Genomic DNA, 15516 nt, shown 5'->3' on the forward strand with positions numbered 1-15516 from the left:
TACATCTGTTAAATGTTTAGGTGTTGTGGGATTGGTTGTTCAAGGAAGTATGCAGTGTTGCATCTTGTTCCTTCTGCAGTAAAATCCTTAAGGCGCTTGTTAAGGGAAATGAAGTTGTAGGGGAACAAAAGGAAGATACTTTGGCCATGCAAATAAAAACTTCACACTGGTTCACTTTGGGTGATTATGTTGTGGGCAATTTTTGCTTTATCAACCAATATAACAGCATGTTGGGGGTTTTCCTGTTGATTTTAAGGGTAATACTAGTCAGTGCTGTAAAATAGGTTTCTTTTTTATATGCAGTTAATCTTTGAGGGTTGATTTTAATATTGCAAACAGGAAAAAAAAATTTTCAAACTGTTTAATAATAGGGGTTTTTTAAGTCAGATGTGGAGAGAATCCCTGTAAATATATGCAAGCATGCACAATCTTCCCTTAAAGCCTCTCCCACCCTCTGCACACCTTACTTAGAAATAGTCCTGTGGCAGCTATTAGGGAATTAATTTGATAGTCCTTATGCTCACCCCAGAAAGCCCTAGCATACTATATTGGAGAGCAAGTAAATAGGTTGGCTGGGGAAAGAGGTCAGGTAACATTGCTCCAGTGCAGGTTTTACTGGAAGAAAGGCTGTGTTCCTGTGCTGTGGTCCTTACTTGAATGACACAGGAAATTGTTCTGGAGGGTTCAGAGGGACTTTAAAGAACAGCAAGCACTGCTGGGTGTATTGGCCCAAGATAAGGTCTTGCTTGCATATAATCTTTGTAATCTCTGACGCTTCTGCTTAAATGTAACAGCTAATCCACTGTCTGAATTCTCTTCAGTCTAGAGACTGTGGTGTTCTGATCTGCTCCTTATAACAGATCCTTTGCAGGATTAAGTGAGATAAGGAACAAAGCATAGGCTAAAACTTCAAATACTGGATCTAGAATCTGTACTGGTTTTCTTGTTCCTTAGGATCTGTCTTGTCCAAGATGACAAATACTGTAGAGAGGAAGCAACTGTTATGCAAGTGGCAGATCAGGAAATCATTAAATACCGGTATAAACTGTTTCCCTCCAGCTGGGAACTTCACAGAGGGCTCTCCTGCTTTTGATGTTTGGATCTGTGGAAGCCAGTCAGTCCATCTCGCCTCTCCCTGGATTGATGTGGTTGGATCAACCTCATGCCAGTACTTAACTGATGTAGCTTAATTTATTATATGCTAATTTGGGCTTCTTTCCATCCTGAAATCGTAGGTTTGCTTGTGCTGAATTGTCTACTGTATTTCAGCTTTTAAAGAAATGAACCATACTGTGGTCAAACTGTTGTTCTTTACTTGTGCCACCACATAGCAGCAGCTTGTATTTTCAGCTTGACCTTGCTTTCTCTCAGTAACTACAATGAGAATTCAAATGGTGGAGAGTAGACATGAAGATTTAGTCATTATATTTTAACTAGCTCAGTAGGTGATCTGAAATCACAGCACTGGTGTAGAATTGAAGTCAGTGGAAGGTACTGGCGGCTTGTAGGGACACTGCACATAATGAGTGTCAGCTGTCTTCTGGAACTTCCAATCTCTGCATTGATGACCTGAGAATAAAAATACGCCAGACTGACTTGTGTTCTCCTGAGGAGTTTTTATTCGCATGGCCTTACTTACATTGGCATTTTTCCTCCTCACCCCACCTGTACCCCATTCCTTACCCCACCCAATCAATCAAGGGAAAAAAGCATGTGCCGTTGAACACTAGCATTCCAAATCATCACAGACTTTTGCCTGTTCTTGAACTAGTTTGAAACTGCACTGAAAGGATGCATTGTCTGTAATTTTTTTTTTGTAAATGATGTATTACCTGTAAACTGAGAAAATAAATATTACCTTCAAGTATCTCTCTCTGACATGTATAAGAACAGGTTTTGATGAAAGCGTTCTGCAGTGCTGCTCTCTGTTCTTATTTGAGGTTGTTCTGATGATGGGAAGAATAATGATGACTGACTCCCTCTCATCCTCTTCCACTTCAACCTTCAAGAAAAAATGAAGAGACATGGAATTAACAAGTCTTTTCTCTGTGACTGCATCTGTCACCCACAGAGAAATTATTTTTGAGAGCTGAATATTACAGGGAAAAAGGAAATCCAGCCAGGAATGCTGGGAGTCTGGTGGCTGACACCCCATTAATCTGTGTATGCCAGTGAATCCCTTTAGTGAATGGCTGATACAGTTAAGGGTTTACTTGAAGCCAGGTGTGCATGGCAACTGCAGGCAAAGCTTCCTTTAGTAGGGATTGAGAGCTAAAGTGAAACAAGTATTGCTGCTATTTAAAGAAAATAAATCCATTGAAACATAGGAAGCTGGTGGCGAAAGCTTGGATAAACCTGGTGTAGTCCAGGCACTCTGGGAAGTCACTTCTACACATAGTTACCTTGTGTCTTAATTCTGATCATATAAAATCCCTGTTCATCTTGGAGACAGCTTTGCCAAAGCAGAGATTAGAAGTTGTGACTTGAATTACTAGTATCTAGTTGTAGATTGAAAGTGAAGAGGGAACTAACGTATACTAGGGAGCTGTACTGTAACTTATTTTGGAACTATTGAGAGCAGCTTAGGTGGAGCTTTGACCAATGCTGCCACCTGCACTGGTAATAACACTGCCTGATATAATAGGCATTACTGTGTTTTCTGTTGTTTCTTTAAAAAGACTTTAAATTCTTGCAGGCTGAAATTCTGGAGCTATTTCAGGTTTGTTACTGGCTGTTTTTCTATACTTACAGAATATTGGTGCATATTTATAATACAGATGTTAAAGTGCCTGTTTTCTACCAACACAGAGATTAAGTAGGGACTGCTTGAAGTATTACCTAGCTGATAGTGGATAGTGTACATTTTTCATTGAACCCCACAAAATTCACAGTCCCATCTGTATTGCTTCTGAGATCCTGTAAAACGTCCTGCTAAACTTAAGGTGCTTAGAAGCTGTTCTGACAGGCTGAAGAGGATTGAGCTCATCTCCTCTTCAGACAAGTTCACTGAAGTAGCTCCCTACAGATTCTCAGGCACTCTCCCCTGGAGACTCCAGGGGAGGAGGGCACAGGCCAAGGATTCTGTTGCTTGTGCAGACTGCACTTTGCATTTTTAAAATTCAGTGGTCAGCCCATGAGAATTCTGCACTATAATTCTCCAAAGGTAGTACTTAGCTCCTGCTTTGCTGCATGTTAAACTACTATAGAGAGGGGAGGGAAGGGGAAGACAGATGGAGTAGCTCAGAAACAGGGATGTGTAATAGTTGCTATGATTCAGAAGTTGGAGCCCAGTGATGGCCATCATGGATGCTACTGGCTGAGAATGTGGGAGGCACTAATCTAATGCAGGAAACTTGACTCAAATGGTAAATGTTGCTTTTTTAATATTTATTTTTCAACAAATAAATCTTCATTTCACTTTATGCTCTGTGGCTTGTTTCTTAAGAGTTCCAATACAGTATGTACACCAAAATGCAGCAAAAAAATACAGACCAAACAATGCCTGCTGGAATAGATAATGCCGTGGCGTAGGAATGGTGCGACCTGTTTTTTGAAGGGAAAGAAGCCTCAGGGTTTGGCTTAATTTAACCATTAATTTTCCTCTATAAAACACAGCCTTAACTTGTTCCAGAGAAGCCAAAAGAACATGAAAAAAATAGATCAGGAGAGCAGCTGTGGGAAGAGGAGGATGACTAAACATAAAAAGGTAAGGTGGTTTTGAGGGAAACTGGCAGTTAGCTACAGCAAGACAGAACCTTCTCTTCTCCCGTTTTCATTCTGAAATCTCCTTTAGCCTTACTGCTTTACCATTTTTGCTGATGGAAAACTAAAAGCCTAGTGGTAAAGGCTGGTTTTAAACATTTAAAGCCACCTTTAGTAATCAGTTTAAGTCTCTTCAGCAAGAGCAATGATGTGAGGAATGTTTCCCATGCAACTCATGGGAGCTGGCCCTTGGTAGCAATAATGCATTTAAACACTGAGCAGTTAAAGTATCTGTCTTCTCAAAGATGGTGGGCAGAAAGACTTCATTCAGTGCAGTAAGTTTTCTAACCCTTTGACTGACTCCTCTCACCCTTTTCAGGTAAAGATTGCCAGGCAGCAGAATTAAAACCTAGTCAGACATTGTATTAAAGAAGAAGCATACAAAGCAAAGGTGTGCCAGCATGTGAACTGCTTTAACAAAACAGTAACCTGCACCACTTCAGCAACAAACAAGAATTGCAGTAAGGAGAATTTAATACATATATTTGAGGTAAGACATGAGCCAAACCCTGTTACAGATTCTTCTATAGTAGTACTCCAGTCTGGCAGCTTCTTGGATTGTTACCCCTAAATCATGCAGGGCAGGATTTGGCCTGTTTTGCTTAGTGTATGAAATTTTAAGCTTTCCAAGTATAGATGTTAGGCATTCAGGGAACTTTAAGGCACATACAGCTAAGGAGAGAGGTGGAAGAATCATGCTTCCAGATTATTTGATAATTCACTGAAATGTTCATAATATCAAAGCTGACTGACTTCAGAGGACAAGGTTCCCATTTCTATGTTCCACACGAAAACTCCCCAAAAGCTAACTAAAACACTGTGATATGTAAAAAGCAGTATTAATTACTACTGTGTTGAACTGATTTTACCTCCATCTTTAGCATAGCTGTAAACTACTATGAAATACTAGAGTACGAGAGGAGATAGAAAAGTTGTATTTGAATCAATTTTAGAATTACACCAGCAAATTTTTTGTGTTGGCTGGTTGGTTTTTTGGGCTGGTTTTGGTGCTTGTGGGGTTTTTTGTGGTGTGTTTCTTTTTGGCTTTTTTTTTTTTTTTTTTTTTTTAATTTTTAAATTAACTGGCACATTTAGCAGTAGATTGTGGAACAGCTAGTAAAGGAAGCTTTCCAAAGATGAAAGCAACAGCCATTTTGCCAACTTCAGCCTCCCATTCACCCAGCTTCACTTTTTCATCTCTGTGCCATAGAGATCACAACGCTTCTGGCTTAAAATAGGAATCTGTTGACGTATTTCTGCAAGTTTCTTCAGATCTGCAGGGGAGGAGAGAAAGAGCTATTAGAACAACAGTCAAAAAGGATAACTCCTGACTTGCTCTGGGGTAAGGCAGGGAAAAGAGCAGCTTTCATGGAGAATGGGCCTGCAGAGCACTGCAGCTAGGCAGCAAGGACTGAAGGAAACCTCAACTTTGCTCTTTCCTGAGGTGGCAGCTTCCTCATAAGGAAGGAAATGGGAAGAGGGTAGTCAAGGGCTGCTTGTTCTTGCTTTCATCTAGCAACAGAGAAGGCATCAGACACTGTATCATCACTCCTTAGTCTCATGACCTGTGCTCAAGAAAAAAAGCAGGGAAATAAAAAAAGAACAAAACCCAAACCCTTTACCCTTACCTATATCTGTGTATAAAACTGTTTCCTCAGCCCCAGCTTTGGCTATGACTTCACCCCTGCAAAATGAAGCACATTTGTTCACAGCATTAAAAGAGGGCTCAAAGCATCAGTCCAGTTGGTGCTGTTTGTACAAAGTGGAGTTTCTTCCCTTGATGTCTACAGCTTCCCTTGATGTCTAAAGATAGGCTGTCCTAGAAATAGCATCATAATTTGTAAGCCTGGCATGACAGAAATGGCTTCCAGGCTTTATGTGATACATATTATATGTGACACATGCATACTTCACGTAACACAAGGGTGTTTCCAGGCATCAGGAATCATTATAAAGGCAACTATAAGACCCTGTGCATGTCAGCATGCAATATACTTCAAGGGGCAAGAAACAAATTCACCAGGGACAACCGCATGTGGCAAAGACTAACCTCTTTTCCTTTCAGATCCTGAGGGCTTTTAAGAGGAGTATATATACTTTTACTCTGCATAAGCTACTGAACATTATTTATTCTATCTCCCACTAGGTGTTCTGTGACTGCTTTCATCATATGAAGTTAAAAGTTCAAACACAGATAAAGCTTTTCTTACTTTGCAATCATCTGGAGAGAATAAATCATCAGTGGATTTCTTTGAAAGAGAAGTAACTGCTTGAAGATTTGGTCACTTCTACCTCCTGGGCACCTGTGTGACTTCTGCTTAAGTCAGAATATGTTTCTTGCCTAGCTGAAGACATTCTTCTTGTTCTTTTTTATGTCAAAGCAGTGTTATTTGAAGAAATGGAATAGTTTTGTGTAAGTAAGTCATTTAAGATGGTTAAGTTCTGCACAGAGAATTACCATAATGCATAGTACATAACGGACTGAACTTCAGGGACAAGTTGAAAAGGCCAGCAGCTTAATTAATGCTAAATGCTAGAATTAAGTAGCTTTCTTGCTACCAAAAAGAATACATACTGTTAAACTAGTTTTGGTTTCCTTCTCATTTTCCAGTTAGTTTTAAAGCGTGCTTTTGAAAATATAGGCTTAAGTCTTAAGTACTTCTTACCAAGAACTTGACATTTTGAAGAGTAGCTGGAAATGTGGGACTGAAGTGTTACAGCCAGGTAAAACCTACCTTTTAAACAAGAAAAGGTGGGGTTTTGTTTCTGTTTTGTTTTCTGAACTCACCATGGATTTACTACAGTGCTGTGTCCCCAGGCAACGTAGGATGCTTTTTCATCTCTAGCAGGAGATACAGCAGCTACATAGACTTGATTATCAACAGCTCTGTGTTCACAGGAAAATAATGGAAAGGGGAGAAAAAAGCGAGCAGATTTTTTTTTTAAATACCACCAATTCATTAAGCAGAAGAGAAATAATTCACTCTGAAGGACAAGCTATACATCCTTTTAAGGAGTAGCAATATTGTAATTGATATAATGGTCAGAGAAAGCTGAAGACTCTAGCACCTGCTCCAGAGTTAAGTGGGTAGAATGTAGCAAAGTTGATTGAAGCTGACCAAACGAATAAGTAATACTGCATTTGGTAATCTCAGAGTCTATTTCTATCTGTAGTTAGACCAGTTATCAAACTGTTATCAGCTCTTCGGTCTAGAATTTGTCTGTGAGGGGTGCTTACAGAGTCATGGGGAAAACGCCCATGAAAGGGTGTAACTGCATAGAGGCTGACAGGAGTGAAGGATAAGGATTTACTGCTTTTCTCCTTGACAGCAAAATCATTTTGGTGTCCCATGCAAGGCTTGAGGAACGGCAGAGATCTGACAGCAGAGTGGCCCTGCAGCACCACTCCTGGTGCATAGTGTGATTTGGAACACAAGAAGAGTTGGGTTCTGTGTGCTAAAGCTCCCTCTGGAACAGGAGGATATGCTGTTACTTGTTCTTACCGCCCCCTTTGTAGCAGTTCCCAATGGGCTGGTCCTGTTGTCAGGTTAAAAGCCCCCGGATAGATCAGCAGCTGGCAACCTTTAGTAAAAGAAAATTAGAACCCAGCCATGATTAAGGGGAAGATGATGTACCCTAGAGTGGTCCTTCACATTGAGACTCAAGGCAAGGTTTCTTACAGTATCGCCCAAAATGGAACCAGAGCCTGTCCATGTTTACACAAGTAATTACTTACATCAGCAAAGCCCTGTGATGCATTACTGAAAGTGGGGATATCCCCATCTCCAACGCTCCATTGGCAAACGTGTATCAGGAAATGATGGTTAATTTGCTCAAGGAGAACAGACACCCATTTTAATAACAAACCCTCAGCAATAAGAAACATTCGGTGTTACTGGGTGCGGGTAACAGTGCCTGATCACATACAGTATGTACCACCCTGAAATGGCTCGGCACAGTTCAGGCCTTATGGCTAACCGTGCTCCATTAGGTGACCCAGCCTCACCTTTCTGTCCGTAGACTTGAGCCATCTCAGCAAATCTGATATCATAGCAGATGCCCAGGCCCACTTTACAGTATGCTGTTCTCAAAATACAAGAGACAACAGTCATATTACTATCAGAAGTACATGAAAGCAATCAACACTCCCTGCCAGTTGTTATTTTACATGTCTTACAGTAAAAAGAGAAGCTATATTTAAATGTGTATCCTTATCTGTAACAAGCATTGGCTATTTGTGGGGGAGAATTGATGCTTCATGATGACAGGAAAACTGTGAGAAGCAATCTGTCCTTCAAAACCAGCCATTTCCACAAAATCATGTTAATGCAGGTCTGTGTGTAATGCATTCCTCTCTGATTTAGCTGCAGGTTTTCCATTTGTTTTCTTCTCAAGAAGAAAAGCACTCACTGCTCTTCATGGACTAAAGAATGTAGCTGATTCAAGAATGTTGGAATGGGATTTACAGTCTCCATTATTATATCATCCTCACATGAAACAATTTGCCAGTGTAGCTGTTTGCTACATATATTCTCTTTCAAGGCATGTTCTATAGGAACCATTTTAAAGATATAACTGCTATTAAAAAAAAAAAAATACAGTAACTTCTCTTTGGCAAGTCAATAGGACTGTTATTTATTAACAGAAGTGCCATGATATATGCTTCAACCCTTTCTACTCTGTCCCTCAGCAATCACTTGCTCCAAACAACATTGCCTTTCTAAAAGTTTAGAAGTGACCTACACACTTGGAACAAACTTAAACTGTATTTGCCATGGTTTTCAAATGCCTGATATAAATCTGTTTGTTAGTCTAAAAATCCATTGCTGGGTTGACGGTGAATCCATGACAGGAAAGAGAACTCCTGTGGTGTTTCTGTAGTAGAAGTCCTTACAGAAAGGGCTTGTCTTATACTCACGAGTATCAAACATGGAGAAACTATTCCCTGGACTCAGTGTTTCAGACTCTTTGAACTGTATCTTCCCAGGAACATTAATGTCAAACAAATGAACCTGTAATTATAGTATGATTAATAACAATTTCTGTTCTTGGTACTTCAGCCTCTTTCTGTTGGGCATGTGTTTTCTATTATCATTATCCAGACTTCTCTTTTGTCAGGATCTCAACTAAACATTGCTTAAGATTGTGAAATCTGCTAAAGATGATTTAAAGCAAGTTTTTCTTTACAGAAATATATATATGTCTGAAGGTATCTGGGGAGAAAAAAACCCCAACCCTCCCCAACCACCCCCCACCCTCCAAAACAAACCCAACCCAGTTTTCCCAGCATCTGGGAAAAGCCAGTTATGCCTTCTGCATTTTGTCATCCTTACCCAGAACAAATTTATGACTGCCTTTGGAAGGGGTGTTTACACGTCCCAAATAAAATTCACATGCAGTTTTACTGACAGTACGCAGCTTATTATTAATGCAAGATTCTACTATTGCCCATCACCTTCAGGCACAAATACAATAATTTGTGTAACACTGCTGAGAAACCTTCTAATGACAACATTCTGCCATCTTACCTTCCTGTGCTTTGCCAACATTGCACCATCAGGCCCAAAGACAGCACATGTATTATACAGTTTTCCACCCTCCTCTTCTGGAATGGATCCTTTATAAAGACGAGAACAAAGATTCCACCCCATGTATTATATGGAATTATGATCCAGTGGCATTAATAGACATGGCCCATTTTTCCCCCTCAGTGAGATAGGTTACCAAGAGTAAACTACCTCCAACAAGATATATGCTGCACTCCTTTGCAACTTCTGAGAGCTTTTGTGTTGATTCCCCAGGGATCTTCTCTGCATACTCCTTAAAGTACTGGGTTCCATAGGGAGAATTAAAGCATTCCTGGAATTCAGGGGAAAAAAAACCAACCAGTTAAAATACAAAAATCCAATAACACCACTGCAAAGAGATATACGTGACCTTTTAACTCTTCTTTTTAACTCTTTTTAACTCTTTGATCTTTTTTAACTCTTTTGATCTTTTTAACTCTTCTTTATCAGTGTTCTCATTCAAACTTTAGTTACAGGAGTTTAGTTTACAGGAGCTCAATAAGCAAACCAGAAATCCAGTATCTCTCCTGGAGATACCCAGGAGGCCAGAGAGACCTTTAACAATTAGAGAAAATGCAGTAGGTGTGTTGGTGTGACTGCATGCCAAACAGAACGTGAGTTAAGAGCATCGGGCAAGCTGCAAGTAACAAGACTAGCACATTTATCAGTCTAGACTTAGCAAAATCACAAGGGATGTTCTCATCAGAACAATGAGCCAAGTTCCACCTAACTTATCAAATAAGTTACAAGCTATATAAATCCTCTCAAAACTGAGATGCTTGTGTTCATCCACAGCCAATGATGTCTTCATTTATAAAAAGACTTATGCAAAAGCATGCATTTCTCAAAATTACTTATTCTTTTGCTAAAAAAAAAAAAAAAAAAAAAAATCCAAAAATCCTTCAAACACCATTTCCTCACAACTGAACAGCATCTTCTATCCTGGGCTCAAGTTAAAGATTTGCTGTCCCTCAGAACCAGGCATGTAATCTTTAGACAGTAAGATTAACAGAGCCGTTTAGATGTCTAAACTACATGGCTAAAAGCTATTTGAGATGTCCAAGATATCCAGAACTTTTACTCTGCACTATATTTAGCAGCTCTGTGAGGATGTGTGACACCCCCCAACACCTTTTTGTCTCCTAAGGGAGTACAGCTGAAGGCCACAGGTAGGCTATCAAACAGTACCAGCACCTACTCTTCAGTAGGCAATTCTCAGGCCACGCATCTGCCTCAATTATTATCTCTGCACACTGGAAGTTGTAACAAAACACATCACATACCACTACCTGCCCCCTAAAAAATTAAAAAAAAAAAAAATTAATCAAAAATCAAGCTGTGAATAGCACAATAAAAATTTATGCCTTAACCACTCAGGCAAACTTCCTAATAACTGCAGAGGATTCTACTAAGCTGAATAAATAAATCAAAATTGGATGGACTTTTTTGCCCCATATACAGTCACCAGGCCAAGCAACATACGAGCTAACCCACAGCAGAGTTTGTACACAGGAGGGGCAGAAGGGAAGTCTCTGCAGGCTGTCAAATGAGCTTCCCAGGCTTTTGAAAATGCAGGACTGAACTCCAAGGAAGCGAAAGCAATGCCAGCTGCCCCCACCTGCATCTAGCCCCTTGCAGCGTCAGTGAGGGTGGTACTGAAACCATGGGCTCAAGAGGACAGGCAGAGCTCTGTGCAAGCTTGTACCAGCAGTGCATGAGGTTGCTCCTAAGCTGATGCTGGAACAAAACTGTAGAATGTCTGAACAGATGACCCAATTCTGTGCTCTCCAAAGTGGTAAGAATACAGGGACAGATCTTTGAATGGCTTTCTATCAATTTCTAGATTCAAATGTATTCTGTTTTTATTTCTCTATCCGTATGCATTACAAATTGTTTTTCTCTCACAAATTTTTCCTGCCTCAGAAATGAAAAAAAAATTCAACACATCAAGGCTAACATGTCACAGGAAAACTGCCACATGCCTCTGCAGAAGTGTTGATTATATAGTCAGTGCAAGTTACTTCTTTCTATAGTGTGACTTAAAAAAAATGTGGAGAGAATATTTCATGCCCACATCCTAATGCCAGAACAAAATTTACCTCCCAAAAGCCTGTGAAAAGCTTGCCCTTGTTTTACAGGTTTTACTCTACAAGCATAGATTATCATTGGCAAAGTGAGTATCTCAACTAAAAAGGTCTGGAAAACTCAATGTTTGTACACATGATGAAACTAGCAAATAATAGATAATCTCTTTGGTTATTCTGGCTCTGCCAGAATAATCAAAAGTCACATTTGCAACACAAGAACTGTTAGCACACTGGAACTGTGAAGGTTTGTCTTGCCTGTGACAGCAGAGGGAAAACATTCTGACTGTAAAGCATTCAGACTAAAAGTTCACCCAGAGAAGAACTTTGCACTTCTAAGTCAGATGCTGCAGGTCACAGAGGTAACGCATGTACCCCCAGGAAGAGAGGAAAAAGCTCCAAGCTGCACTGGGAAGGTTGCCTCCCCGCCAGCACCCTCATCTGTGTGAAAATTCAGCAAGGTGAGCCTGACTGAAGTCCAGAAAGTGAATCAGAAATTATCAGTAATTTTAAGTGACTATTTATGATCCCACAAAAGGAAGTCACAAGAGAAATGGTTTTTAATCATAATTCAGCCACAAATTACCTGTTAGAAACGTCTATCGTGTTTCTCATGTACTATCTAATCTGGAACAATTACAGCAAAAAGAGTCACTGTATACCTGTTCTCTTTCATCTTCATACCACCATACTTTAGCTGAAAATTGCCTTTTCTTACACTTGTAGCATAGAAGGCTTCTGCAAAGACTCAAACCACAGTGCCACTTTGGTGAAACCAGAACATACCAGTAACAGAAATGCCTGGGATTTAAACCAGCAAAAACTTAAACAGATTCTTATACCACAAGAAAAAAGACAGTACTTTCTTCTTCTTCCTCCCTCCCTCTTAAGTATGCCTCTAGACAGAAACCCTGCTCTTTTTTGGTTTTCTTATTTTGGAGCCTCATACAAGCATCTAAGCTATCCAGAGAGAAACAGGAATACATAATACATTAGTAACACTAGAAAGGGGTTTCCAAGGGTTTGAGTTATAAGTACTATGTAGACCATGATCTGTACTCACAGGAAGAGCTACAACTTTAGCTCCTTTAGCTGATGCTTCTCTCACCAGCCCACAGGCTCGCCGAAGGTTCTCTGATTTAGCAGCAGATACATGGAGCTGAATAAGAGCTAGGCAGAAGTCTAGTGGCAGAAAAGAAAAACTTGGTCAGCAGAATTCCCCCAGCAAAAAATCTTCAAAATTTCAATTCACTAATGAGCATTTAACAAAATAATTTACTTATATATTGACATATGCATAAACCACTTCCAACTCATTTTGCAGTCCACCTATGACTCTGAAAACAGTCTCTTAACACAGGGAGAACATGCCACATATTTCATGAGCCTTTTTGTTGTGCCTATCCTTGATGAGCACTGCGTGTTATAAAATGCTGCTAGCATTTTCCTATTTTTTTTTTTTTTTTTTTAATGAAAGGCTTCATAAAGAGAAGTACCTCAGTTTCCTAGCACCTCTCTTCCCTGGAGAACTCCCATGTGATGCACTCAGAGATCACTGTAATATAAAGAAAAAGCTGCAAGCAACACACAGCCTCGCTGGTCAGGTAAACAGGAAGAACTGATTCAAGCGAGACTCTCAGCATTTGTCTTATTGACTAAACAAAGCTTCACTGAGATTTTGAATAGATGTAATCACCGTTGGCTTCTAGACCTAGATAACCACACTCGGAATGTGTCTAAAACTTTCCCATATTTGTTGCACATGTTCAGAGAAATCTGACACCAAAAAGATTTACATTTTAGCATAAATTCACTTCTGAAAACAAACAAGCACAAAACAAAACCACAAACAAAACAAAAAAAAACCAAAAAACATCTACTAAGAAAAATCTTAACTTCCTTCTCATAATGTTTAAAACACCAGGAAGCCATTAAACTTATTTTCCCTACCCCTCAGTTTTGGAGTTTGTTGAAAGTGCAAAATTAAAGCTCAGCCACAACAGAATACATGTTTTTGTGTCCATAATTTTGTTTAAAAATGATCAGATGTAGAAGTAACAAATACAGAGAAATGTTCAACAGCGCTGCGGAGGCCCAAGACCTCTCCTTCCAGCCTTGCTAAGCTGCCTCAGAAACTTCTTTAAAAGCAATTCTTAGGATAAGCACAACCAGGTGAAAGTGTATCAAAGAATAGTTCGTATTTGTATCACCATGAAGCAAGGTTTTTAAAAACATCAGCAGCTACGCTCCTTTCGCTTGTTTCAGATGGCATTCCTCGACAAGCTGGTCAATACACCAGTGCCGGGTGATGCACCGCCAGCGGCTCCAGGACTGACCCGTAGCAAGGCGGGCAGCTCTCTCTGGCTGGTTATTTCCCACCCCAACAAGGCTGAGGGGCAGCGCCCAGCACTGAGCCCCAGGACTAAGCTTCGGAAACATCGGCCAGGTCTGCGGCGGCCTGGTTGCGTCCAGTCAGAGGAAGGTGAGGACCCAGTGGGGACAAGAAGGCGCCGGCAGCGGCTGGGGACGGCCCCAGCGGGCTGGAGAGAAGTGGTGGCTCCGCGGAGAGCTCTGGGGCCAGCGGGGAAGCCGGCACCAGGCAGCGGCGCTTCTGACCGGCTGAGGCCTGTGACGGTAGGCCAAAGCCCCGCCGGAGAGGCAGGTTCAATGCCTCCCCGGCCCTTCTCAACGTCGCAGGCCGGTGCGGGGACCCCGCCGGTAGGGAGGAGCGGGCGGGAGCGTAAAGAGAAGGAAAACAACACCCACTCCTCCACGCGCACCACCACTCACTGGCCATGGCTCCGCACACCGCCTGCATCCCCGAGCGTCCCGACTCCTCCCCTCACAGCGCCGAGCCTGCCGGGAAGTGTAGTCCGACAGTGTCCCGGCGGGAAAGACGCAGGCGCACTTCCTCCACAGTACCGGTGCAAAACCCAACCTTATCCTGCCTTGAGAAGTCCGCCTCGTTCCTCGACCCGATTTCGCAGCACTTGCCCACGGCAGCTTTGTCAGGCAGCGGTGCAGGAAGGTTCAGGGGATGAAGTATCTCGGGGCCTAAGTGCCGCTGAGGCTTTGCTGGGAGTACTGCTATGGTGCCAAATCAGCTCCTGGTAAAAACACCGCGGAGCATCCCGGCTTCTTGGTGCTCCACAGAGCTGGTGTGCCAGCCCTAGCACGTGTTAATGTTTGCTAAAGGCTCGTTCCAAAAGGTCTGTACGAGTTTACAGCTAACTGATTCACCTGGGAATCACCATCTTCCTTTACGAGAACAGCATCTCCTAAGCTACTACTCAAAATGCTAACTGCCATGCTGTTTTTATTACTAGCTTTAAACACTGAGTTTAAAGCTGTATTACTCAATACAGAGCACTGCTGCCTCATCTATTTATGTTACAATCTTGAGCTTTTTAAAACCCAGTTAGTAGAACTGCAGGTTCATGTTGCATAGAGGCAGTATCTCCATGAGTTGAAAATAGATGAGAGCAGAAGGGGCAAAGATAAAATGAGCAACCCAGAGTGATCCATATCTTACGCATGTGTAAAACCCACATGTAAGGCCTAACAGGATCTAAACTGCAAGAACAGCAAGTAATCTTCACTTACATCTGGAGAAGGCAGTGTAAATAAAACTGCACCTCCAGAGTCACAAGTATTTTTGGTGGGTAATACACGTGGATCAGAATCTACAAGGATTTGTGAGAACTGAGGAGCCATCAGTGAACACAGAAGCACTGATCCTGGCTACAAAACACAAAACAGCTCCCATTTGGGAAGAGAGCTTACTCTGAGAAGAGTGGATTTTTCCTGTTACAGACCTTATTTCTATAACCAAAACAGATTAAAATAAAAATTAAGCCCCCAGCAACACTGCAGCTGTCATCTCACACTCACCACCACAGACAGCACGCATGCAACATAAAACAAGAGGCTGCAAACCTCTGACAAAACAATTAAAAAAAAAAAAATTCCTCCAAGATGGACAGGAAGTAGAAGAGCTTTTTCTTTTCAGAAGCAGTCACTCCAGTACTATAATTGGAATTTCTGCTTAGCAATACAAGTTTTGTAACAGACATACTTACTACAGATACATATGCTATGAGGCA

General features: G+C 41.2%; 1 protein-coding gene across 7 annotated transcripts; it reads right to left on the minus strand.

The window, feature by feature from the left end:
• Nucleotides 1-2: 2 nt before the first annotated feature.
• NIT2 (nitrilase family member 2) lies at nt 3-14238 on the minus strand. Of its 7 annotated transcripts, none has more exons than XM_080613044.1 (12): nt 14180-14221; nt 12477-12595; nt 9501-9621; nt 9291-9379; nt 8681-8774; nt 7769-7843; nt 7266-7344; nt 6551-6649; nt 5391-5446; nt 4952-5036; nt 1859-2002; nt 5-1569 (listed from the first exon to the last, which is right to left on the minus strand). In XM_080613044.1, the coding sequence occupies exons 1-11, from the start codon at nt 14208-14210 to the stop codon at nt 1861-1863; spliced, it is 990 nt and encodes a 329-aa protein (XP_080469170.1). In that variant the 5' UTR covers nt 14211-14221; the 3' UTR covers nt 5-1569; nt 1859-1860. The 7 variants fall into 7 exon arrangements, 6 of the variants coding, with proteins under 6 accessions (XP_080469172.1, XP_080469170.1, XP_080469173.1 ...); XM_080613045.1 differs by having other exon boundaries at nt 1089-1569; nt 14204-14238; XM_080613046.1 differs by lacking the exon at nt 7769-7843 and having other exon boundaries at nt 3-1569.
• Nucleotides 14239-15516: the final 1278 nt, after the last annotated feature.

Source organism: Psittacula echo, assembly GCF_963264785.1.
Source record: "Psittacula echo genome assembly, chromosome: 3".
In the NCBI taxonomy this organism is placed as follows: Eukaryota; Metazoa; Chordata; class Aves; order Psittaciformes; family Psittacidae; genus Psittacula; species Psittacula echo.

Coding starts and splice junctions, on each gene's coding strand:
- NIT2 (XM_080613044.1), bottom strand. CDS start 14,210: ATGGCCAGTGAGTGGTGGTGCGCGTGGAGGA. Junction 9,622..12,476: donor CTAAAGTTGTAGCTCTTCCT/GTGAGTACAGAT, acceptor CCTGAATTCCAG/GAATGCTTTAATTCTCCCTA. Junction 8,775..9,290: donor TGTTGGCAAAGCACAGGAAG/GTAAGATGGCAG, acceptor CTATAATTACAG/GTTCATTTGTTTGACATTAA.